This window comes from Drosophila navojoa, chromosome 4, assembly GCF_054131105.1.
Source record: "Drosophila navojoa isolate 15081-1374.11 chromosome 4, UAZ_NAV_1.0, whole genome shotgun sequence".
Lineage (NCBI taxonomy): Eukaryota > Metazoa > Arthropoda > Insecta > Diptera > Drosophilidae > Drosophila > Drosophila navojoa.
Genome location: NC_142892.1, coordinates 9,007,003 through 9,031,823, shown reverse-complemented (window position 1 = coordinate 9,031,823; position 24,821 = coordinate 9,007,003). Strand labels below are relative to the sequence as shown.

Genomic DNA, 24,821 nt, shown 5'->3' with positions numbered 1-24,821 from the left:
TTCGTCGACTACGTATCGATAAGCTGCAAATGGAATCGTTTGAGTAACGTATTTTCGTCAACTATTTTATATTTATTTAGCAAGTTTCTTAAAAATATTGCTGTGAATAATATAAATAAATATGAGCAGTTTTAATAAAGCACTATTTACAGATGGCCACGTGTGGATAATAAATTTATTTGTTGATCTGAACTGGCGCGACAGGATCGTTGACATCCTGATTGAGAGAACTAAAGTCGCCAGTGTTGCAAGAGATACTTGGAATCTCAAAATTGGAGAAGCCGCGATAGTTGGCCACCTCCGGTTTCAGTGGGGATGGCAATAGTACCTCTGAGACTGGCACATCACTGTCTATCAAACTGTCAGTCGTGGTGTCCAATAATGTTGTTTCATCTAGATGGGTAGTGGGGGCATTCCGCTGCTGCGCCAACGGATCAAATTCATCTAGATTTAGCTTGGACTCATCTGCGACGCTGTTCTCGCCGCTTTGATCTGACAAATCGAAATCATAGTTGATGTTTGTTAAGCCGCCCTGGAACTCTGTGCCCAACATCAAAACGTCATCATTTTCAGATGTCTCCTCCAGCAGCGAAACTGCGTCAAACGGTGTATAATTAAATATGGGCGAGGCAAAGAGCTGGTCTGGTTGCGGTAAATTCGGATGTAGAGGCGACAAACGACCCACAGAGCTCACGCTGGTATCCTTAAGCGCCAACGTGTGCCCCACGTCTAATTGAGAATCTTCGAGTATCTGTTCCTTGCCTTTAACTGTCAACGTTTGTTGACTGAGGCTGCGTAAATTGGACTGGTAGTGACCGGCAGCTGCTTCACCGCCATCCTGGGCCAAATGGGCACGTGCCTGGCTTATGAGAAACGGTGGCGTTTTAATGGGAAGCAGTGTGAGCGGTGCCTTTTCCATAACCATGTCCACTTTTTCTGTTATCTCGCGCTGAAACTCTATTAACTCGCGCTCAAACTCCTTAATGCCTGTGCTTATGACTGAGTTTCGTTTCTGCAACTGCTCCATACACTTCATATTCTCCGAGATTAGATGCAGGCTCTCACAGGCCAGCAACGCGCTCTCCCAGGGTGTGCTATAAGTCGGCTCGCCCGACATGTATGCATCAAACTCCTCTGCGCTGAGGCCCAGGCTCTCGGCATTTAGGTTCTCAATGAAGGCAATGGCCGAGCAAAGATTGGTGAAATAGTAGCCACCCTCGCCGCTCATGACTCGCGAGGCGTTGGTGAAGCGATTGACAAAGTTGATGTTGCTGTGCAGACGGACGGGATTCGCCTTCAGCACCACAAAAATTAGAGCCGGCAAGAAATCATCGGCACTGGCGGGTCCTCCCGTTGCTCGTTTTAATAACTCAAAAATGTGACGACAGCAGCGGACCGTGCAGAGGAGTTTCTCCTGCGGCGAGTAGTACGAGTCGATGCCCACCAGCTCCGATATGGCATTGTACACCAAGTCACGGGCCTCTGCATTCACTTCATCGATGCTACAGTCCAGATGCTTCGTCGTTATCCAACTCAACTGCCGTATGCGCTTTTGCACTTTGATATCGCATTCCTCGTCTGTGGTGAAGTACGGACTAAATAGCAAACTGAGAGAGAAGATAAGATGAAAAGTTGTTGAAGTAGTGGATATCCCCTTATTTATGACTCACTTGTGATTCTGTGTCATTACGACTTTCTCAAAGAAGTCAATGGCAATCTCTCGATCCTCGTTGGTAGCAATTTCAAAACGGGCATCGTTGTGGACAAGATCCGCGAATCTCGTGTAGGCGTTTTGTACGAGCTCCGAAAGTTCGTCCACATTCTTGCTGCTATTGTTGTTCATGTATTTGCGTATCTCATGATCCAGCCGCTGAATCTCCGATTTCAGCTTCCGTTTGCCATCGTCCGGGATCCGTAACTGCCGCAGCTGCAACATAAATTGGCTTTCGGTAGCACTTGGCACACGCGGCTGCGGTGCAGCAACCGGGAATTTGCTTTTCAGCGTTTTTTGCAACACAGCCGGAACAGTAAACTTTTTCCGGGGCATTGTGCTGGCTGTTGTTGTTGGCTCGTCTTTCTCTGGTTGCTTCTTTGCTTTGTTTGCACGTCCCGTTGTGAGCGAATGCTGCAGCGATTTGCGCTCTAGAGTTCCGCCAGCGGAACTGGTATTCACTTTCAAAGTTTCATGATCCTCGCCAGCTTTTTCTGAAAAAAATAAATAGGGGAATAACGCGCATGACTAACTGCTACAGCATAGATAAACAAGAGTTGAGATGGCTTACGCCTTTTTCGCTGCTTATCGTTGCGTTCGCGAAAACATTTCGAACAGAGTCCATCGAACTGTGTGTTCCCGTAGTAGCCACAGCCCTGACGGCACTTTAGGTCTTGCTGTCCGATTCGCAGCATGGGCGCACGGTTCGCCATCATTGGGCGTGGTTTTTTTACACAATTTTGATTGCTATGAAGTATTTGCAGCAACTGTGCGACTCGATTTTAACTCAAATTTGTATTTATTGTCGGATCAGCCACTCGATTGCAGATAAACAGCTGTTACACGGATTATCGTATTAATTTATCGATGTTAATAAACAGCACTTTACGATATTTCAATTTAATACCAAAATTGTGTACATCGATACGTGTCTTGATCGAATAGCTTGGCGGTTGGTTATTTGAAGTGTTAGATTCTTGGACTGCCGCTTACCTAGGAATTTAATAAATAAACAACCCAGATGAATAGAATTTTACTAAAATTATATTTTAGTATTATTTATTGAAATAAAAAACATTTATATTGCAACTGAGGGCACAATTTGTTTGGATACATTTAGTAAAATCGAAGTGCCTTAGGAAACATCTCACAAAAGTCTTAAATTCTATGCATAAAACATGTATTTAAAATGAAATTTTGTATTGTAGGCATTAGAATTAGGACGGTTACACAAATAGAATGCAACTTCTGGTATGTATACAGCTAAATGGGTAGATTTTAAAAAGTTATACATGAAAAGTCAAAGTTGGTAATTAGCTAAAAATGTTCACAACAACGATTTGAAAAAGCTCAGAAAACACACATAACTATGTATGTAATTATGTAGACGACAATTCGACTACGACTAGACTACAAAATTTTCAAGTTGACCTAACTGCTCTACATGTCGATTCATTTACTAACATTGTTTTGTTGTTCCCAATTAACAAATTCAGATTTGCGCTAAAGAAAACTTTACTTGCAAGAGGCTGCCATACGATTCTCAATGCGATCCCCAGCTTAATTGACGCGCTCCACAAATGCATTAATTCCACTACTCAACTCTAAAATGGTCTATTATCTCTACTCTAATTCCTGCCTACCATAGTTGCTTTTGTTTTTTAGCAGTACAAAGATTTGGAAAAACCATTTGTTCTTCTGTTTTAATTAGTCTCACAATTGCTAATACATATTTTTCGAAATGCAACCTTGTATTCGTGTGCTCAGCTATCGTTAGTTACGTATACTTATCATGAACTTTTCTCATTTTCCTACTGCTCCAATTCAACCGTTTCATAAAGTCTCGTAAATAGTTTTAACTTAGATCTAAACTACTTATGATGGATGTCTTTGGCTTCCGTTTGTTTTCATTTTTTTGTTGTTTTGTTATTTCCTTAAGTTTTGAACTCTATTAGCTATAAAAAATTGTAATTTATCGATAACACGTTTTTAACAGTTACGCCGCTTTGGTTATAGTTTTTTGATTAAACATTCCCATTTTGCAATCATTTTGATTAATTGTTTCAACTTTTGTCAATTCTCTACAAAAGATTTGCGTTTTGGTACAAAAATTTCAAGTCTAACAATTTGTTTCAATAAATTCCTTGGTCCAACTGAATTGCAGTTGGAATTCTGTTGGCTGAAGAAACTGCAGTAACATCCTGCTTGTGGATTATATTGTAGTATATCTGTATATATAGTCAAACAGTGTGTGTTTGTGTGAGTGTGTGTCTGTGTTTTGTGGTATGTCTCCTGCGTGTGTTGCAAACTCAAATAGATTCTTGTGTTACACATTAAATAACATTAAAATATGAGTACTTTAGTCGCTAGAGCTTAGGTCTACAAAACGCTTCATAGAGCTTTCCATATCAAATTGGCTGTTTCAAAAGTCAGCTAGAGTTGTAACTAGTCCAAGGATCTCTGCTTAGACATGTTAACTGAAGTATTTCAGGCCCGCAATCAGCATAAATTTCTCAATGAACAGCTCAGAGTCCAGCACCTGCAATAAAATAGATAAATATTAATATTCCCACTAATGTCGGACATTGGATCTTACCGCAATATGAGCAGCTCTTCCAATCAGCGTGTTGGCCGTGTGGGGCAGCGCGTGGTGGACATCGAAGCGGGCGAGCGTTAGCTCCGGCCTGGCCAAAATGGGGGCGATGACATTATGAACCATTTCCCTGAAAGGAGCAAGGCAGATAAGTCTCTCCACTAGACATACCTTCTGTTCATTCTAACCCACCTGTAGATGGTGCCCAATGTGGAGTTGTCCCGGATGGCGGCCTTGCACAGCTCCAGGCGTGCCGAGTGGGCGGGCACATAGCGATCCTGGCTAGAGCCGCAGAGCAATATGTTGCTGAAGTGATGCAGAGTGCTGCGCTGGCTTAGTCTGTAGAGGAAGCTGTTGCGCATGTCCGTGGTGTCGCGCATGCACAGCTGCAGCAGCGAGCCCGACTTCTTCCACTTCTGCATGAACCACATGCCTGAGGAGAATGAGCATGGAGTTATTGAATGCTTGGACTAGCTGCTCGCACTTACCCATGTTGACCAGGCCGCTGGTATTGTAGAGGGTGCCCAGATGCGGACCGGAGAGCGAGAGGAACGTGTGCAGGCGCGGCAGTAGAGGGCGCATCTGTGGGCGTGCCAGGGCGCTGCGCACGATGATGGTGCCCAGCGAGTGGGCCACAAATGAGATGCGTGCGGGATTCAAGCCACAGCTGTCGATATGGTAGAGAATCTCGGCGACCAGCCTGATGGACGTAAAAGGGAATTAATCTATATTCTGGGCAGACAATTCCGAGCACTCACCGATCAGTCATGGTGTCGAAGTCAGAGAAGGTATCGCCCTGATTGCGCTCCGACATGAGAAATTCAAGATTCACGCCGGGCAGACCCAGCTCCAGGTAGGTGCGCACCAGCCGCAGGTCCGCCGAGTTGCCATCCAGGCCGTGCACACAGATGACCAGGTGCATGCCGTTGGGCGAGAAGGCGCGATACTCGTCGCTGATGTAGAAATAGGGCAGCTCCGAGGCCAGCTGCACGTAGTCCGAGTAGATGTTGCCCTGGTATTTGATTTGCTTGCGGAACTCCTCGCGGCATTTCTCAAACTCCAGGAGGGAAATGCTGGGACTGGCCTCCTGCCCAGCGGGCTGACCCTTGCGCTTGGGCTTGCTAATGGAGCCGTTCGACTGCTTGTTGCGCACCAGCACCTGGCCATTGGCGGCGTTCTCCTTGTCCTCGTCCTGTTCCGTGTCCACGCCATTCTCCTGCTTGCACTGATGCTGTGGGGGTCGCTTCAGCTCCGCCAGGCTGTGTGACTTGAGCACCGGCTTGTTGCTGAAGATCGCCGGGGTGGACATGGGACGCAGTGACTCGTAGATGTGGTACACGGGATTGTCAATGGCGCCTATGGGCTGTCGTTCCTTGAGCGGCGGCGGCGGTGGTGGTGGTGCCAGCACCACATGGCAGGCCATCGACTTGGTCTTGGACTTGGCCACGGCCGGAGCAGCTGGAGGGGCAGCTGGCATGGGCATGGGCTGTGGAGCTGTAGCTGGAGCGGCAGCCGGAGCAGGTGCTGGCTCCGGTGGTGGATCGCGAAACTCGTCGGGTGGCGGTGGTGCTAGCACTTGCTCCTGCTCCTGGTCCTGCTCCTGATCCTGAAACTGTTGCGGTGGCGGCAGGCAAACTGCATCCAGCGGCTGCATATCCTTCAAGCTGGTAATATCAAAGTCCGACTTGGACTTTTCGCACCTGGCAGCGGCGCCGCCTTTGTGACGGCGTCTCGGTGGCGGACGCTCCAAGTCCTCCACCTCGGTGGATTCGCCATTTGGCAGATGGCGCAGTCGATCCAGTTGAAAGCGTGAACGCTCCTTCTTGATGGTCACGGTCACCGATGAGATCTTCTTGTGCAGCTCCTTCTCCTTCTCCTTCTCCCTCTCCTGCTGCTGGAGACGCGCGGGCGTGCGGCTCTGACTGTTCCCAGCCGATTGACGCTTCCGCTGAGGCTTGTGCGGCTGCTGCTGCTGCTGCTGCTCGAGCAGCTTCTGCAGGCGCAGACGCAGCTGCTCGCCGTTGAGCCGCGTCTCCAGGCCCATGCCCATGCCCAGGCTGAGCTGCGTGTGTCGCTGCTTCTGCTGCGGCCCGGTGCTGGTGATCGTGTCCGGGCTGGAGACGGCCAACGAGCTGCGCCGGCTGCTCACCCAGCCGCTCTCCTCGCTGAGCGACGACGTCGAATTGCTGCGCTGCCGTCGCGCATCCGAATCGAACTCGGGCGGCGGCGCCAGATTGGGCAGCGATTCGCTGAAGCCGCTGGTGTTCGGATCGCTGCTGTTGGTGTTGTTGTTGCTGTTGACCGTGGTCGTGGTGGTGGCGTCCAGCCGGAAGGGCACACTGCTCGAGCTGAGCATCTGCAGCTTCTGCATCATGTCGCTCTCCGAGCTGCTCGACTCCTTGCGCAGCGCGCCCTGCGCCTGGCCCTGGCGCAGCATCTCCTTGATGTCGGACACACGCACCCGCGCGATCTCCACGGCGCGCGGTATCTGGGAGCTGTTGCTCCTCGGCATGGTCGTGTACTGGCTGGGCGGGGGCGGCGGATAGGAGTTGCGCGGCGGCAGCATGCTCTTGGGCAGCGAATTGTAGGCGCCGCTGCTGGCCGCCGGCTGCTTGGGCGGATTCAGCAGCTTGATCTCGTTCAAGTAGTCGAACTTGCTGGCGTGCCCATAGCGCTGCCGGAACTCGCAGATGTTGCGCATCAGGTCGTCCGCCTGGAGGCGCGCCAGGCCGGCGGGCAGCGTGTTGTAGCTCACCTGGCGTCCATTGCAGCTGGGCTCGAGCACGTGCGTCTCGGCGGCTGCAGTCTGGCAGCCGTCCAGCTGATCCAGGGACTTGCTGTGCCGCGTCGGCAGCGCCGTCTCGGTCGGCTCCGTGCCCAGATCCTCGAGCAGCCCGGTAACCGAGTGCCTGGACAGATTGTGCCGCAGTGCCACGGGCTGCGCCTCCTTGCTGCTCGGCGCAATGGTCAAGCTGGCCTGCAGCACCTCGCCGCCGAGGGCAAAGCGTGGCGTGACCACGCACTTGGCATGCGGATGGGCCGGGCCGCTGCCATTGCTCGCCGGATAGTCGTAGTCGAAGTGACAGGCGAGGCAGTCCTTGGTGCCATTGAGGCTGCTGCTCGAGTGCGTCTTGTCGGGCGCCAGAGTTTTCTTCTTGCTCGCCGCCGTCGCCGTCTCATCCAGCTGGGGATCGCTGCCGGAGCGACGCCTCCCATAGCTGGCGCCGGGCACCACATACCGATCCTCGAAGATCAGCGGCAGCGAGGCGGCATCCCCGTCGATGGGCGTGCAGTGGACGGGCAGCGGCGGCAGCGACTGCAAGTAGCGACTGCGCCTGGCCAGCTCCGCGATGCCCGCATAGCCCTGGCAGTGGCCGGGACTGCCGTTGCCGTTCATCTCGTGGCAGCCGGTGGCCGCATGCCGCGGCTGCTCCAGCACAAAGAAGCCCTCGGCAAAGCGGCGCACGCGCAGAATGTGGTGCTTGCGTGCGAGCAGCGTGTGCACCGCCGTTGAGGAGCGGGAGGCGAGCAGCACGCGACGCCACCAGAAGATGCTCTCCGCGCACAGCTGCGCGATGTCCGAATTGGCCAGCGTGGCAAAGTCGTCCTCCGCCTCCAGTTGCTGCAAGCAGAGATCAGAAAACCTTTATATTGAATTCTTGAAATTCAGGACAAATCCTCACCTTGGCCTGCTCCAGCAGCTGCTGCAGTCGCTCGCCCGTGTCGTTCTCCCGCAGCGGCGGCGAGCCGATCTGCGCATTGATGCTCGGCGGGAGCACGGTGCTGAACTCGTTGAGGGTCGCCTTCAGCTGCTCGATGGCGCCCAGCAGGAGGCTGCAGATGTCCCGATGGATCTGACGCGACTGCAGCAAGCGGCCAGTGGGCCCGCCGCTGCACTTGGTGGTGCCGCCTATTTGGGGGCCAAAGAACACGGCCTCCAGGGGCCCAGGCGAGGTGTTCCCTCGGCAGCTGAGCTTGCCGGCGCTCCAAGGCTTCGAGCTGCGTGGCGCACTGGAAGAGAGTTCAGCTGGAGTCAGAACTAGTTACGCGACTACACTTCAAAGAGCTACACACATACACATGTACACTCACTCACACACTCTCTCTCACGCACACACATACACACGCACACACATACACATTGAAAGCACTGCAAAGCTTGGCAACTAGACTACAAGTGGATGAAATTAGTTACCCAAAAAGGTATTTTGAAATCTTACCATAACTTGATATATGAGAATATGCTTTTCCTGCACCAGAGAACGGTATTTTGTATTATTTCGTAGTCGTGTGTTAAAGTCGTTCCATGCGTTAGATTGTATATTGTATATTATATGGGTTTATATGCGAATATTGGTTGAGATTCAAATGAAATGAAATGAAATGAAGTGAAATAAATGTGTTGAATTCCATTGGAGCAAATTAAAAGAAATGCTTGTTTAATGGGGCTTATATACGATATTTAACTGAGGCGTGGCACATACCGTACCAAGACTGTAAATTAAGGAAAGAAAAACTAAATGGGACTTAAAATCTAATATACCTTACAAGGAAAATAGTTTCAGCAAATGAAAATTGTAGCAAAATGTAACTTAAAGTTAATCCAACTAAATAATTTAGCAGGAACTTGCGCACAGATTGTGCTTTAGTTTTGGGCCAAGTGGAGGATAACCGGGCAATTCGGAGTTAGCGCAATGTAATCAACATCAAAATTCCGAGCAGACAGGGGCCAAGGTCAACAAGGAATTTCAATTCAAGTGGGCTAATCTATTATTCATGGCGGTTCAAGCTCGGCGCCTCACGGATTTCTCTAGATTTGCGCTCTCACACGCCATTCGCTGAAACGTGTATTAATGGGTGGCCAGGTGTGTGGAATAAGTTTCGATTTAGCGATACAATATCAAATAACTGTAGCTTTAAGAGTTGCCAACAACTTTAGCTGGCCACAAGAGCTATGAAGGAGTTTTTTTGTTCAGGGAGGGCGTGCCGAATGTGGCGTATACGAACTTTTGCTGAATCAAACGGCGTAAAAATTGACTGCGCCACGGCTGCAGTAGATGCTGTGCAGTTGGTAACAGGAGTAGCGATGCCACGCCCCTTCCACGAATGCCGCCCAAATGATGCAGTCTGTTGTGGTTGCAGTTGTCGTCAAGTTTGCCAAGAGGAAGACAATTGAAATACGCGCGGGAGACAGAGAGAGAGAGAGAGAGAGAGAGAGGGAGGGGGAGTCATTAAAATGTAAGCATGAGAAGCATCAGGAGCATCAGAGGCCAGAGCTGGCGAAAGAGGAGCCGCCTCGACAGGACTTTTATAACATACAGCCGAGAGAGGGCAGTGGCAGGAGGCGGGGCGTGTGTTGTGTGCAATTTTAATGAGTTGGAAATGATTTGTGCGGCCAGACACTGCCGCTCCAATCAAGCTCAGCAGGACACGCACACAAACACACACACACACACACACATAAACAGGGACAAGAAGAGAAAAAATATATGACTATCAACGTTGACATTAGAGATCATGTTGTCAACTCTCCCGCTCTCTCTCTCCCTCTCTCTCTTACTCTTCCTACTTTGCATGTCTGCCCAGACAAAGTGGTCCGGCCCGCATTCCCGTTCCCTTCCCTTCCCATTCCCATTCACTCACTTTATGTATGGCTGATGCAGGGCCACGAGGCTGGCATGAATGCCCACACTGATGGCCGCCAAGTGGAAGTAGTCGAACAGCACGGGCAGATGATAGTGCAGTCCGCGTCCCGGATGAAAGTTCAACTGCAGATTGCGTGTGGATGCCAACGTCAGTTGGCTGCTGCCGTTCTGTTCGCCGAACCATAGCTCCAGCTGCAGCGAGAACTCTGCCCGTTCGATGGACTCCTTCAGGTGACGGCTGTCAACTGCAGAGAGAAAGAGATAGATGGACAGAGAGATAGAGATAGACCTTGTGTGGGCTGTACTTAATATTGTCATATGTTCAACTCAAGCACAAGCTCAAACAAATTCCCAGCGCAAATAATCGTTTGCAGGCATTCGCAATACTTCAAAATATTTTCTTCCTCTTCTTCTTATACTACATTTAGTTGGGGCTTTAGTTTGGCTCGTCAACATTGATTATTGGTTTTCGCTTAAGCTAACATTTATTGTGTATGCCAGGCTGAGCTAGTTTAAGGCAGTTAATGTGCGGCTAGGCAAGCTAATCAATACACGCCTCTGACTCATAAATTCAGCCACAGGAACTAACAGTAAATCTTGTTACCAATGCGCCTGGCCACGCGGCGTATACTTGATGTCATTTAATCAAATTCAATTCGCTTCACACCTGAACGCGCGTTTATGGTCAGCCAAAGCAAGCGCACACAGACAGAGATAGTATTACTTACACATATATACACATCGAGCTCTCTCTATCTCTCTCTGTTTCGCTCTTTGGCTGCCTCAACTCTTCTGACTAACATAAAATTCATTTGTTTTCATAAAACGGGGATTTGCGCGGCTAAAGCTAAGTCAGACTTCAGTCTCATTCAGAGGCAATAAAAGTAAAGTTGCGCACCACATGCCAAGCCAACCACCCAACCAGCCACACGACCCACCCACATCAGTCTGTCAGAGCTGTACTTGGGCATTGCTCATACGCCCTGTGTGACAATTGTTTGACAGTATTTGTGTATTTGTTTTGTTCTGTTGATTTTTATGCCGTTTTTATGTGTATATATGTATATGTATCTTTAAACGCTGAGCTCTTTGAGTGAAGTGCGTGGCGAATCCCCTGGCATCAGTTCTGCGGCGCAGTTTATCATGCTGCCTGCGACAATTTGCAGCACGCTGCAATTGCAACAGCTCGCACCTGAGACACGTGTAGAAGAGATAAATTGCATAGCTACTCAACGCTTGCGTGTTGTCTGCGGCAACCGTTGTGGTAGGGGCAAGGCGGGGATGGGGAGATGGGGAGGGGCACTCAGGCATTGTAGGAAGTATAGCAACAAAAAGCTGTCAAGTAAAAGTAACTTTTTGTTTAGCTGTGGTATTTTTTATTGTTTTTGTTTTTGCTGCCACTTCACAGGATTCCACTTTGCTGCTGCTGCTGTTGTTGTTGTTGTTGTTGTGTGGAGGGAGCACGCAAAACTTGTCCAAATGAATTAATCACTTTACCCAACAGCCGAGTGGATGATGTTGTTTCCATTGTTGTTGCTGCTGCTGCTCACATATTGTTGCTGCAGAAACAAGAGCAACTACAAACAGCAGCAACAACAACAACAACAACAACAACGGAGGTGTCGGCGCAACACACATCACACAAAGCCAACAACAGCAGCAGCAGCAGCAGCTCTCGGGTATCTGATGAAGTCTGCCAAGTGCTCATCAGCCGACTATACAAATGAGCATGTGGCTGAGCTGGCGGAAGGGTGCCAGGGCGCAAGGGTGGAAGGGATACTTAATCAGATTGGAATATAATGTAATCACTAAGCCGCACCTTGAACAAATGCTAAGCTCCTATGCCCTAAAAGCATGGCAAATAAAATGTAGTTTGTGAAGCTGCCTTCAATGGAATTATCCTAATCTAATCTAATCTCATTTTAAAACAGTTCTGTTCGAGTCCTTTGAGAGATTTAATGCAGTGATAGCTGATGGAGAAGGCGTGGGATTAGAGCCACTCATAGATAGACATTTTTGGACAAAATTGTGATTAGTCTTTGATTTTCAGTTCTTTCTTTGTTGCCTTCTAGAGACTTTTGCAGATTCTAGAGACTCTTGCGCATAAAAACATGTTTAGTAACTAAGAGTTAGACTACATTATGTAGAGTTTGATGAATCTTATATAAATCCAGACATGTGTGATGAAAATCACATATTGTTCTTCATCTACTTCTGCCTTGCTAGGCTTTGTCAGTAAATTTGATTTTCGCCTCTACTTCACCTCCTCTTACTTACCTCTGCATCTACCTCTACCTCTATATTAAATATTTATTTACACTTAAAAGCTTACAATATATTTCTACATTTCCCACCTAGTTTTTATGGCTCAATAGACTTGAGCAGCAAACTGAATTTTTTTTATAAAAACAAATAAATAACTTAAAAATGCCTGAAAATGCTGTCTATTTGCCCAAAATTTATTTTCATTGTGCTTTACGCTGTGCAGCAGGCGAACAAAACATTTTGCCTCTCGTTCTTCTTTTCTTTTCTTCTTTTATTATTATATTTATTTATTATTATTTTCACTTTTTTTACTGCCTTGCCTCCATTTATGAGCGCTCCGCCCCTTAGCATCGCCCCCTCGACCCATGAAATTGACTTTCAATTTGTTTCCCATTTTTGCGCCTGGTTAACTTTTTATGCCATTTTCATATTGTCTGTGGGCATGCACATAACACACACACACACACACACACACACATACACGCTTCTTCCCTAATCTGAGGCTGTTGTTGTTTGCATTTTGTTGCTTTGATGTTGTAGCTGGGCCTGCAAGGCACTCAAAGCGTCTGCCAATACTTTCAAATCAGGTCAATGCAGTGGCCAAGTCCCTTAAATGGGGCTGCAAAGTAACGAAAGACGTTCCCAACTATGGCCAACTAATTGCGCCTTGGTTGACACATAAAGAGTGGGCGTGGCAAATGCAATTAGAGAAACGCTGCCAAAGTTAAAGTTACACTTCCCATATATATATACTCTATCCTATATATACTCTACATACGCTCAGCAGTTGGTCAACAGTTTGAGCACTTGGGACAGGCGCCCTGGCCATAGAAACTTTCTGGGCCTGTCAACGCGAAAAGTTGGCGCAGCGACAGCCACTTGATTTATATATGCAATTGAATGGAAAACTTTATCGTTGACTCGATGGCATGCATAATGCACTCACCCAGCAGATGGCTGCGGAAGTGTATGACATCGCGCAGCGGCACCTCCTCGTTGCGATAGAGTATCTGAAAGATGCGTGAGGCGCCGCTGCCATTGATTATGGTGGCGGATGTGCAGCTGCCAATGCCTGGCACTGTGGCCGCGTCCACGGGCGTGGCCAGCTCATTGTCCCGTTCGTTGTCGCTGGGCTCGCTGGAGGCGCCATTGGGCTTGGCATTGGGCGACTCGGGTATGCTGGTCTCCACCTGGACGGGCAGGCGGGGTGAAACGCGCAGACCGCAACGCACCTGATAAAGCCTGTAATGAAAGAGGGAGAGAGAGAGAGATGGATTGGTATATTAATCAACCATTGCATTGATAGCAATTTGCATATAAATATATGACGTATACGCAGCGTGAGACGTGTTTAAAAATATATATAGCAATCACAGTTCTTCTGCTACTAAAATGTATTATTATTTCACATATTTTGCGAGCATAATATATACATATATATTTATTTTAATGTACTTCAGATGAATTTTAAAATATTTACAGATCATATTCCCATTCGCCATTTGCCTTTTGCTGTTAAAAGAATATAAAAATTTAAGCACACAATTGCTTGAAATTTATTTCAATTTTCCGCCGTTCGTTCGCTGTTTTTCCTTCTGTCTCCCATTTCACCTGCCATCTCTTTTCCACTGCCGCTTTGTTTATATTTTTGCGCAGATTTTCATGCGAGTTTCGGTTTTATTTTCGGTATTTTTTTCATGTATTTTTAACACACGAGCTGCCGCCTCCCACCTGACGCCGGCCCTCTCCCTGCCTCTTTTCCTCTCTCTGTCGTTGTGCGTGTGGCATAACGGCATCCTCAAGGGCTGCCGTCAACAGCAGCACAAATACAACAATAAACCAATGCAGCAACAACAACAACATGAACAGCAGCAACTGCAATCGCATAAACACTTTGCTGACAATTAGTGCCTGCCGCATTTGCCACGCCTATTTGTAGATTTTTCTGCTATATATTTTTATATACCCTGCACACATTGAGAGTGGGTATATAGTATAGAGTATATCAATTAGAATTTATTAAAATTTTTAGCTGAGTCTAACTGTCTCTAACAGAGAGATTTCTTGAGCTCAACTTTGGTATTTCGCATTCTCGGAAGTCCATTGGCTTTTTTCTTTCCATTCCACATTCCTGCCCAAAATCAGTTTGCAATTAAGTCAGGGTATCTGCTAGTCGACTATTCTTTGCCTCTTCTCCTTCTCACGGCCTTTCATTTCCCTTTGTTTGCTTAACACTTGGCGTACGTAAATTTTCTTCTTTTTTTCAAGTTTTTTGCAGCGAATTTATTGCTTTATTTTACAGGTGTTTCATTTCGTGTTTCAGGGGAATTCTCGTGAATCTCTTGTATATTTCAGATATTATATATGTATGCGTTTATTGACCCACTTTTGAGCAAGATATTCAATTTAATTGCCAGCATATGTGAATTTATGGCAATGCCCAATTCACTTAATATCAAATCGAATGCACATTTCTCACAAATATTTCGAGAATTTTCTTGATTTTCTCGCACTTACCCGCGCTGAAAGAGATCCACATTGAAGAATTTATGCAGCTCCACGGAAAACTCAATCGTGGCCTGCAGATCGCCCATGGCTACGGCAGTCGCTACGACGGCAGCTACTCCTTGGCCCGGTGGCTGTCAGCTGGACAACTGCAGCTCAGGTTGTCATGCAGAAGGTCGTTGAGGCTGCAAAGGGAGAGGGAAGATGTGAGTTGAAGTGTTGAACAGGGATAAATTGAGTGATAGAGCGAGAGCAACTATCCCAGAGAAAGGGAGAGAGAAACTGTGATAAGTGGCTACTCTACGTGTTGGCACTGGACTCGTTGGCATCCGTGAGTCAAGTTCGATTAGGCTGCACAGGCCGCGCTCTCAATATTTATTGCAAACTATTGACAGCTCGAGCAATTGATTGGCTTGTAATTGTGCAGAAAGTGTGCCAAGTGGGTGGGACAAGTGCGATGCGGCTGTGTCGGCGTGCTGGTGGTGCTGGTGGTGGTGCAGTAAGCTAACCAGCTGCCAGTTGCCAGCGGCTGAGGTTAGCAGGTCAGCCACACAGTGAACACAGTGAAGAGACAGCAGCAGCAGCAACAGCAGCAGCAACAACATATTGTTGTTGGCAGGAAAATGGGAAAGCCGTCATAAGAATGAGGCCAAAAGCAGGCAAAGAAGACAACAACAACAACAACATCAAAAAATACGCGACGACAACGACGGTTACAACTTTTAATCGTCCAAAACAACAAAAGCGTCTTTCGCATTCAGCTACGAAGGGCATTGGAAATTTGATATGAAATATGTAACACATGTGCGGAAGGACCCTTAAGGCTGAGCAACTGAATCGATATTACTGCTGCGACTAATGCTTAACGAATTTACTTGGCAGAGCAAACTTAGTTGATATCTGCCTTAAGTTTAATTTGTCTATATGATTCTGAAATAGCTCTGGTATATTAGACTTTAGTTGTGGCCACAGATATCTCGACAGAACTTGGATAAGTTTAGTTTTGCTTTTATCTTGCAGCTGCCTCTGTTATACGTCTAACTTAGTTTCAGCTTGAAAAGAGAAGTTAATTGAAAGCAGTCAGAGTTATCTTTCACTGCCTTATTACAAATTATATATATAAACACTTTACTATCTCTGCTATATGAAATAGTTTATAAAAACTTACATCTGCTTATAACATTTCCTTGTAACTAGACATATTCTCTCACTACAATTCTATTTATAATGGATAGTTCTTATTATTTATGTACCACACGTCTTATCTACTTCTTGAAAAGCTCTTCTTAATGCTATAGTATAGTACACTTGGTACTATATAATTTGCCTGCTTCTTAGCGTATTTAACCTTCGTCTTGTTCTTCTTTCCATTTCCTTTTTGTGCTGCTGTTGTCAGTCAAGCGCTAAGCCCACGCAGCGACGCCCACAATAACATTAATGTGCTGCAGTTAATGCCGCAGTCAGTTGTGCTGCCTGCCTCATCAGTCTACCTCTCTCGCTCTCTCACTCGCTCTGACTGCAGTGGGTCACAGGCTGCCCCCTGCGCTTGTTGACACAATGGCAAAAGACGTTGATACAAACAGGCGCCGCTTATACTATGTCTCTCTGTGTGTGTGTGTGTTAGCCAGCCCCATTGTCAATGTGGGTTAACCAGACTGCGCCATTTTCTAAAATGAAGTACATAAACAGTACAGTTAAGCAAAATGCAGAAGAAGAAGAAGAAGTAGCAGAAGCAGAAGCAACGGCACCTGCCTAGCGAAAGTTATGATGCTGCTGCCAGAGATCCTTACACAAAAGCATACACACACACACACACACACATACATAAATTTGTGAGCACACATATTTGCCGCAATTATGGTCTAGTTCACCATTAGCAACAATCCTTCTTCTGCTTGTCACGCCTCCTCGCAACCCTCGCAACCCTCGCCCCACCCCATCAAAATGACTTCTAATGTTTGCTGCTGATGAAATATGCAATTTTATGCCAATTTCGTATTTCGCTGAGTTTTGTAAATTAAAAGCAAATTTGTAGCGCTGCGAAAGTTTTGCGACGCACGCGTTTAGCTCGAGCTCTAAGCAAATATTATCCATACGCAGCGTTGTCTGTTTGGCTGGGCAAATGTGCATAAACTTTGTAACTGGGTCAACTCGAAAGTTTCATGCGAGAAGCAAAAACAATAACAACAACAACAGAAAAGTAGCAAAAAAAAAACTGTATGCTAAAGCATAACAAACAACACGCAGCAGCAGCAATATAAGGATATGCTAGACTAACAGGATATGCTACGGGAAGCCAGCTAATGAAGCTGTATGCTCAATTTCCTCTAAAGAAAATCTAATTTAGAAATAGTTCTTAAGTTCATACCAGAAAGAGATAGCTGAATATATACAAAAGAGCTGAAGCGAATTGGGTTCACGGATCGTATACGTAATATACATATATGACAAACTATTGTAGTCTCTACGTACAGCCATGATTAATGCCGACTCCAACTAGCCCGTTACATGCTGCAGACTCCAGTCCCACATACCCTCGCATAAATCGGCACAGAGTACAGTGCATAATAATGAGGCAGTCGAGTATAAGGGACAACTTTCTAACGGCTCATCCTGCACTTTGTAATGGGCAGCGGCATTTTTGTTATTTTTTTCTTTCGGCTTTTCAAGTTGAGTTTTGTTGGGGATTTGTGCGAGCAGTTCGGCCAACAATTGAATACATTTTGGAGGCTTAACAAAAGCGAAATTTTTGGCTGTTGGGACGAAATAAGCCGGCCACAAAGCCCGTAATGCTGATAGTTTAAAGTGATTTGAAAAAGTTTTTAATTGGACATTAAGCGAGCATAAGAACTCAGACAATGCCAGAATAGGGGAAGGAAACATTCTGCTGCGAAATATCATTTCAGATCTGCAGTCACTCTCTTTGGCTGTTACATTTGGATATATACTTGGGTATATGGAGAGCCATCGAGCTCAGACGAAGCGCCACTCGAAGCAATGGAACAAAACAAAACACTTGGCTACAGAGACTCTGCAGCTGATGTGAATGACGATGATTACGATTATGATAATGATAATGCTATTGCTGCTGCTGATGATGATGATGATGATGATGCTCATAATCAGGCAGAAGACATTGACTTTAATGGCTGACGCGGATTCGCGGGGGTTTGTTGCCCTAACGTCCTGTCGCTGACAACGAGCACCAATAAACGGGAAAAATCAAACCGTTCGTGCTTATCATCATAATGATTATAGTACCTAATGCCTCCTTTGACTCTCGCATCGAGCATCAAAATGGCCCTGGCCATCAGCATGCCGCTCATTTATCCACTGTCTCGCCACATGCCACCCTCTCTCTCTCTCTCCCGCTCCCCCTCTCACTCTCTCAAATTCTCGCCTTTTTTTTGTCTGGCCACCACCCACGCCTGGGCTTTGTGGGACAGCCTCCGCATCTATGTAAAGGAGCCGTCAATGGCAGCAGCCGGCCCCTAGATGCTGATAAGCTGTGAGCCGGACCATTGCCTCGATTTGTGGCACGTTTGTTTTCTTTATGCTCTTCAAGTTTTCTTCTTTTTGATAAATAGTGTCCTGATACTCTTCCTCCCACGCACACACACACACGCACACAAACACCCACACACAGATATGTGTGAATGTGTTAATGTCTAAGGTCAACCTCGATGGGCTCTTGATAAATGTGAAAGAAGCTTTTCATGTTCATATTTCAATTTAATTTCTGTGCGTTGGCTCATTTCCTAACAGGATTCATGGCTGGCCTTCTTAAAGCTCGGGCTCATGGCCATAAATTCAATTACATTTTCATCTTTCTTTTATTACTTTTTATTAAAATTCTGAGAGCTTCAGCTTTTCCAAAAAAAAATGTTTCGTTTACAACGATTGAAATCTTATCATTTTAATGGAATATTGTTTACATATTGTAAAATTTGAAGTATGCTAATAATAATTACTAAGTGAAGATCAAAGGCAATCAAAAAGTGAGAGAAAGAGATAGAGTGACGTAAGGTGAAGTAGCTGGAAATGAGAGAAACACACAACGTGAAGACTGAGCGATAGGAGAAGAGAGAGCAAACGAGGGACGGAACGAGAGATATATGTAAATATAGAGAGTAACAGCACGAGAGATGGATAAAGAGAGAGGGAGAAAAAGAGAGAGCACATTTGATAGATGGAGAGAGAGAAAAGATTGAAGATGCGAGAGAGTTACATATGTTTGGTAAAAATTGAAAGAGTGAGAGCTAAAGAAAGAGGGAGAAGATAAGGGAAAAACTTAAGGAGCAGAGGGATGGGATGTGCGAACAGAGTAATCTAATTTATGTACATAAATATATCAAATTTAAGCTACATATCAAATTAAGTATTATATATAAAATCCAATAAATTTCATAGAATTTCCACAGGTATTCCAGCTAAACTGTACTAGACAGTATTAAAATCTTCTTTTATTACGTTGTCTCTGCTGGCTTTGCTTTGCTATTGATGAAATTTGAGGCCTGTTTGTCGACTTTGCCTGTTGTATTCTTTTCTTTTTTTGCTGAAGCCCTCTTTTCGATTGCCCTGTCACCTGGACACGCCCCTCTGGGAGCCCCTTGAGTCACGACACGACGAGTCACAACAGGCCGGCCAGACACACAGGAAATAGACAATTTTGTGTAAAAGCTGCGGCAGACAATCCGCAATTCCCCATCTTCCTATCTATCTCTCCCCCTCTCTTGCGCCCTCTCTCTCTGTGTGTTATAGCCTTAGCAAAGATCAAATGGAATAGCTTTAAATTATTTAATAAACAGCGAGAATAAAAAAGTATTCGAAAGCTCTTGAATTTTGCATTGCCAGCGCAGACATTTTCCCAGGCATGTCATAAAGAATGCCCTCAAGTGCCGCCGTCCGTGAGCATGAAAATAATTTCCCTACTTGCTGCCTCCCTTCTCTTTCGCCGTCTCTCTCTCCCTCTCTCTTTGCTGTCGTTCGTGCGGAATGAAAATTGCCAACAGTTGCCGCTGCAGCTGTCGGGGCAGCAAAGGGTTGCGTCTTGGCCAAGTGCATCGCGTGCTTATGGCCATGCCAATGGGGTAGCTCACGTGCGCCCTGTCCAAAGAGGCCAAAGCCAGAATAATATAACAACTGCAACAATAACAACAACAACAACTTCAACAGTAAAGGGCGCAGAACTCAGCAACAACAACAACGTCGAGATGAACAACTAAAGGAACAATAGCCAACAAATGCTTGGGAACCAGACCAAGTGCTGGCCGGGAATGGGCAAACGGAGGCGTGGGGCGTGTCGCATTACATGACCGGAAAGTGTCTAGTCACGTGGTCAACAGGGAAGCTGTAACTGGAGGCATGGGCGTGGCAGGAGAAGGTAACAGAAGATTGAGCATGTGTGTGGGGAGCAATTGTGACTTATTTATGAAACGAATGCGCGAGAAAATATGTTATATAAATTGGAGTTAGACGTGGTAAGGGCGGATAGATGAAATGTGACTCTGGGAAGGTATGAATTCACCTTGGATCAAATATGTGTTACACTTGAGTGTATAGGGAAGAAGCATTAACAAGAAGTTGCACGTGCAATGCACGTGATTCAAGACGAGGATATCTATTCAAGTCTCATTTATTTGATTCAATCCATGCCATACAAAATTTGTTAGCCTAATAACAAAATTGATGAAGTATAGTTATATAATAAATATATTATATGAAAGCAAGAATCAATGGGGATTGTCTAGTAAGTGTAAGGCAATAGATGTTTTATCAATTTAAGTCGTATCTGTATATATAGAGAAAAGCTGATCAACAGAGAGTGAACTTTACATATAATATTTTTCATCCGAACAGATATTATGAACCCAATCTACAGCCTTGTCTAGATTAGAATTTAATCATAATACACCTCATATTGAGATATAACATCCTAAGGATCGATATCTTCATAATGAGTGCTATAATATTATAGAGCTGTCTATCAGCATAATTATATTGCTCTATCTTCATAATGAGTTCTGTAATCATGATGATCCGTCTATCAACATTATGATATTTCTATTTTCATGATAATTCGATACGTATATGATATAGTGATATATAAAACTTATATACACAGAGCTTAACCTCAAGCTAGAGTGCCGTTAGTCAAACCATAACAAGTTATTTTTTGCAGTTTAAATGTGAGTTTTTTTTCGAAAATTTGTTGTATTGTAAAAATTTTAATTTGAAACCAAATAAGTTGTGCGTGGCATGACTTTATTAGAAGCCTGACGGCGCTTTTTAGGGTTGCAACTGGCAAACCACTTGAGTTGCTGCTTAAAGCATGTCGCACTCAAAACGCTGTCCATGCCCCCATGGAGTACAATGCTCCATGGGCGGGGAGCAGCGGTGACAGAGGAGGGCAGGGGGTGGGCCAACGACTGGTTGGAGGTGCAACTTGAATTGGCAACAGACCGAAAGGCGGAACAGGGCACGAAATTGAATTGCGACTTTTTATGCTACCTGACATCCATATATGCACCATTATACATAAATGTGTGTGTGTGTGTGTGAGCATGTGTGTGTGTGTGCATTTGTATAGCGAGACGGGAAGGGCCTTATAATGGCAAACGGGATATTTCATTACATTTGTGCATGCATGACTGCCGACTAGTAGTAGATGATGTTGGCGTGCCACGCCCACACACACACGGGGTGACACACACATACGCACGCATATGTATGCAAAAAAAGGCAACATTGTTGAAATGTGCAAATATTGGCTCAAGTGGCGGCAATAAAAGAGTCGCTCCGGCTGGAGGGGCTTGGGGGAGTGGGGATCAGAGGGCGTGCTCATGTTTCTATTATGAGATGTGCTTGGCATTCTTTAGGCCAGCTTCTTGCTGTGCGAGGTGCGCACAATTTAACATTGAATTAGGCATGAATTTCCCATCTTGACTTTTCTTCTCTTTTCTTCTTGTCGCAGCCAATTTCAATTTGGCTCGGGATTCGAATTGCGCTTGACCTTTTGGCCACGCACCACACACCACGCCCCACGCCCAGTCCAGCTGGCCACGCTTTTTGCATAATTGCAAGCGGTTCGTGTCAACGCCATATTTCACTGGCTGCCAGGGATTTGGATGGATGCGCATAAAAATACAACATAATATAACATGCTTAACCCATGGCTGGGCTCTGCATGCTGCCCTCTGCTTGACGGCTGACGGCTGCCGGTGGCCGGCGGACGAGGCGTGGCATGCTTGTGGCTTGTGTGGCAGTTAACTTTGCCGTGACATGTGCGGCAAGCATAAAAGAACCGTAGAATGTCATGTTTGTTGTGGGCCGAACATGACGTCGAGTGGACAACGAAACGATGACGACGACGACGACGACTATGACGACGGCTATGACAGCTACAACATGTGACTCACACTGGAGAGGGGGCGGACTGCGGCGGGTGGAAAAGGTGACTGTGTCAACACATTGGTAAATGACACTGAACAACAACTGCCGCAGTTTAGGCAAGGTTAGGGCGAGCTACCGGAAAGTTGAGGCTGATAAGAAACGAAATGAAATGCTATTTAAGGTGAGCCAAGTCGAGTCAGCCAAGAGGAAGAAGTATGAAGTATGAAGTATGAAGCATGAAGTATGAAGCATGAAGTACGAAGCATGAAGTACGAAGCATGAAGTATGAAGTATGAAGTATGAAGTATGAAGTATGAAGTATGAAGTATGAAGTACGAAGTATAAAGTATGAAGTATGAAGTATGAAGTATGAAGTATGAAGTATGAAGTATGAAGTATGAAGTACGAAGCATGAAGTATGAAGTATGAACTATGAAGTACGTATGCTCCAGCAATGCTTTTCATCTCTTTGTAGCCTCACTTTTGCTGAGCAGTGTTAAATGTTGCGGGGGTAAAATTTAATTGCTTGACCGGCAAGAAATTTTCCCAATAATTTTCAGTTGGATGAGCTTTAAAATATGCGCCTTTTGTTTGTCCAATAGCCGTTTAATTTTATATACATATACTCTATGTATATGTATATATGTGTGTGTGTATTGTGTATATATTTAGATATATATTAAATATTATATGGCCGTTGGTATTCCACGCACTTTTCACATTTTCACAAACTTTTCTTTGCTTTGATATTTTCTTCTTCAATTTTCTCTTTGCTATTTTTTGTGCCCTAAACATTTAATTTGCGCTGCTTTTTCAGCTTGGCAATGAAAATGTGGAAAATGTATTTTTAAAAAGTTCAGAGCAAGCAACGCGAGGACGGATTATCTTCTTGTCTTGTTGTTGTTGTTGTTGCTGCTGCTGTTGTCGTTCTCGTTCTCTTCTCTTTTTGTGGGCTGCGTATTTAAATTTAATATTTGTTTTCCACTTTTGTTTGCGGCAAATGATTTAAAAATAATTGAAGACGTCGTGCGAGCGAATTGCAATGATTTATTTATGGGCGCAGTTGATAGATTTGATTTCGCATTGAATGCGGCGACCCCTTGAATTAATTAGGCTGCGATGAGTAGGACCCTCGTAGGCGTGGGAGTGCGGCTGCCTCGCTCGCCTGCGACTTGACTTCTGTTCGGCTCCCTTTGCATCCCCTCCGCCTGCCACACGCCAGCCAGCCAGAAGCATTTTGCCCTAATTTTACTTTCTGCGATGTTATCAGGACACGCCGCACACTGAGAGACACACACACACACACACACGCGCACACACACATACAACTATGCTGACAACGACAGGGACAAAGCCCACACACAAAGCACTGAAGCAACGAAGAGATTTCCTTTCCATTTCCATTCCCATTTTCCTTTATATATGTGTATATTTCTTCTCTTTTTAAATTGTGCCCGCCCACTTTTTGCTGCCCACAAACAATGTCATAATTTACGCACTTTTTCATTTGTTTGTCGTTTGACTGTGCTGCATGGTTAACATTTTATTGGGTCCACGTTTGGGTGCTCGCTCGCGTCGCCGCGTCGCCGCGTCCTGCTCTGCGGTTCGCCTAATGAAACTCGAATGGAGCAAACCTCAACCGAAACTGTGGCAGAGCCCCAAGCAACTGCCGTCAACTGTTATCCGTCTGGGCCGCGAGCAGCGCACGTCCGTGCCGGGAAAATATCTACAACGAACTGATGACAGCGACAACTACGTCTACGACTGCGACTGCGACCACGGCGACGTCTTGCGCCGGACACAGAGCAACGAGCAACGAGCACGGAACACGGCGCACGAAGCACGGAATGCGTCGTCGTCGTCGCTTCGTGCGTTGCTGTCCGTGTCTATGGCGATGGCTAGGTCGCTGCCTTCTGCCTTTATTTATTTCAATCGGAGACTAAGAGAGTCACACATGGAAAGAGAGAGAGAGAGAGAGTGTGTGTGTAAGAGAGGAAGTGAAGTCTTGTATAGGGAGTGTTCTCTTTGCATACGCACAGTGGGATGAATTTGTGACATGTGAGCACATATAGCATATCTTGGGTAATGATATGATATGATATGATATGATATACAAGTGTGTGTGCATTGAAAGTGACTTTTATACAGTAAATTGATAGTAAAGATAATTCAACTTATCATTATTTGATTAAGTCAGCTGCTCAAGAAAAGTTGTTTATCCCTATTGCATTAGCTGATTTAAAATTCCTTGTGAATGATTTCTCAATATAGCGCCCCATTGCTGCCCGATAATCTGATTAGGCCTGAGAAAAAACACATCCTGTTGGCTTTAAAGTCTGACTGTAAAATGGCTCTCTTCGTCCCTTCTCTTTTACTTCACGCATGCGCACGCTTTTCTCTCTCTCTCTCTATCGCTATCTCGCTCTTATACCTTGCTTTTTTAGGCGCATAAACAACAAACAGCCGCAGCTTGTTAAAGGCGGCTCGTTGCACGTTTTCGCATTGTCTGTCCCAGAGGAGGTCGTGACTAGCCCTTGCCGGCGGCGTGCAGCTGGACGGCTCAACAGCTGGACGAGCGGAGAGATAAGCAGACTAGTCCCTGAAGCATACTCTCTATCGCTCTCTCTCTCTTTGGCAGGCAGACTATCCAGCTCTCTCTCTGCTCGCTTGACTTGTTAAATTCTGGCGCATTGTCAAGCAGTTCCAGATG

General features: G+C 45.8%; 2 protein-coding genes across 6 annotated transcripts; both read right to left on the bottom strand.

Annotated features, from left to right (window-relative positions):
• Window positions 1-49: 49 nt before the first annotated feature.
• Rabex-5 (Rabaptin-5-associated exchange factor for Rab5) lies at window positions 50-2,576 on the bottom strand. Its single transcript, XM_018101908.3, has 3 exons — window positions 2,283-2,576; window positions 1,671-2,205; window positions 50-1,607 (listed from the first exon to the last, which is right to left on the bottom strand). The coding sequence occupies exons 1-3, from the start codon at window positions 2,425-2,427 to the stop codon at window positions 176-178; spliced, it is 2,112 nt and encodes a 703-aa protein (XP_017957397.1). The 5' UTR covers window positions 2,428-2,576; the 3' UTR covers window positions 50-175.
• A 161-nt stretch (window positions 2,577-2,737) lies between these two features.
• On the bottom strand, window positions 2,738-23,978 carry LOC108651956 (protein FAM135A). 5 transcript variants are annotated; one of them, XM_018101905.3, is made up of 12 exons: window positions 23,611-23,975; window positions 14,732-14,904; window positions 13,161-13,456; window positions 9,948-10,194; window positions 9,312-9,431; window positions 8,525-8,554; window positions 7,988-8,315; window positions 5,063-7,926; window positions 4,793-5,004; window positions 4,497-4,737; window positions 4,308-4,434; window positions 2,738-4,250 (listed from the first exon to the last, which is right to left on the bottom strand). In XM_018101905.3, the coding sequence occupies exons 2-12, from the start codon at window positions 14,806-14,808 to the stop codon at window positions 4,185-4,187; spliced, it is 4,608 nt and encodes a 1,535-aa protein (XP_017957394.1). In that variant the 5' UTR covers window positions 14,809-14,904; window positions 23,611-23,975; the 3' UTR covers window positions 2,738-4,184. The 5 variants fall into 5 exon arrangements, with proteins under 5 accessions (XP_017957394.1, XP_089115535.1, XP_030238256.1 ...); XM_089259409.1 differs by lacking the exon at window positions 13,161-13,456 and having other exon boundaries at window positions 23,611-23,978; XM_030382396.2 differs by lacking the exon at window positions 8,525-8,554.
• Window positions 23,979-24,821: the final 843 nt, after the last annotated feature.

Bases quoted from the DNA above. Each gene is read 5' to 3' on its own strand.
- LOC108651956 (XM_018101905.3), bottom strand. From the start codon at position 14,808: ATGGGCGATCTGCAGGCCACGATTGAGTTTTCCGTGGAGCTGCATAAA. The intron at 10,195-13,160 runs GTGAGTGCATTA...TTCTCTCTGCAG, and splicing joins CTTCCGCAGCCATCTGCTGG to TTGACAGCCGTCACCTGAAG. The intron at 4,251-4,307 runs GTAAGATCCAAT...ATTTTATTGCAG, and splicing joins GAAGAGCTGCTCATATTGCG to GTGCTGGACTCTGAGCTGTT.
- Rabex-5 (XM_018101908.3), bottom strand. From the start codon at position 2,427: ATGATGGCGAACCGTGCGCCCATGCTGCGAATCGGACAGCAAGACCTA. The intron at 2,206-2,282 runs GTAAGCCATCTC...TATTTTTTTCAG, and splicing joins CGATAAGCAGCGAAAAAGGC to AAAAAGCTGGCGAGGATCAT. The intron at 1,608-1,670 runs GTGAGTCATAAA...CTTCTCTCTCAG, and splicing joins GTAATGACACAGAATCACAA to TTTGCTATTTAGTCCGTACT.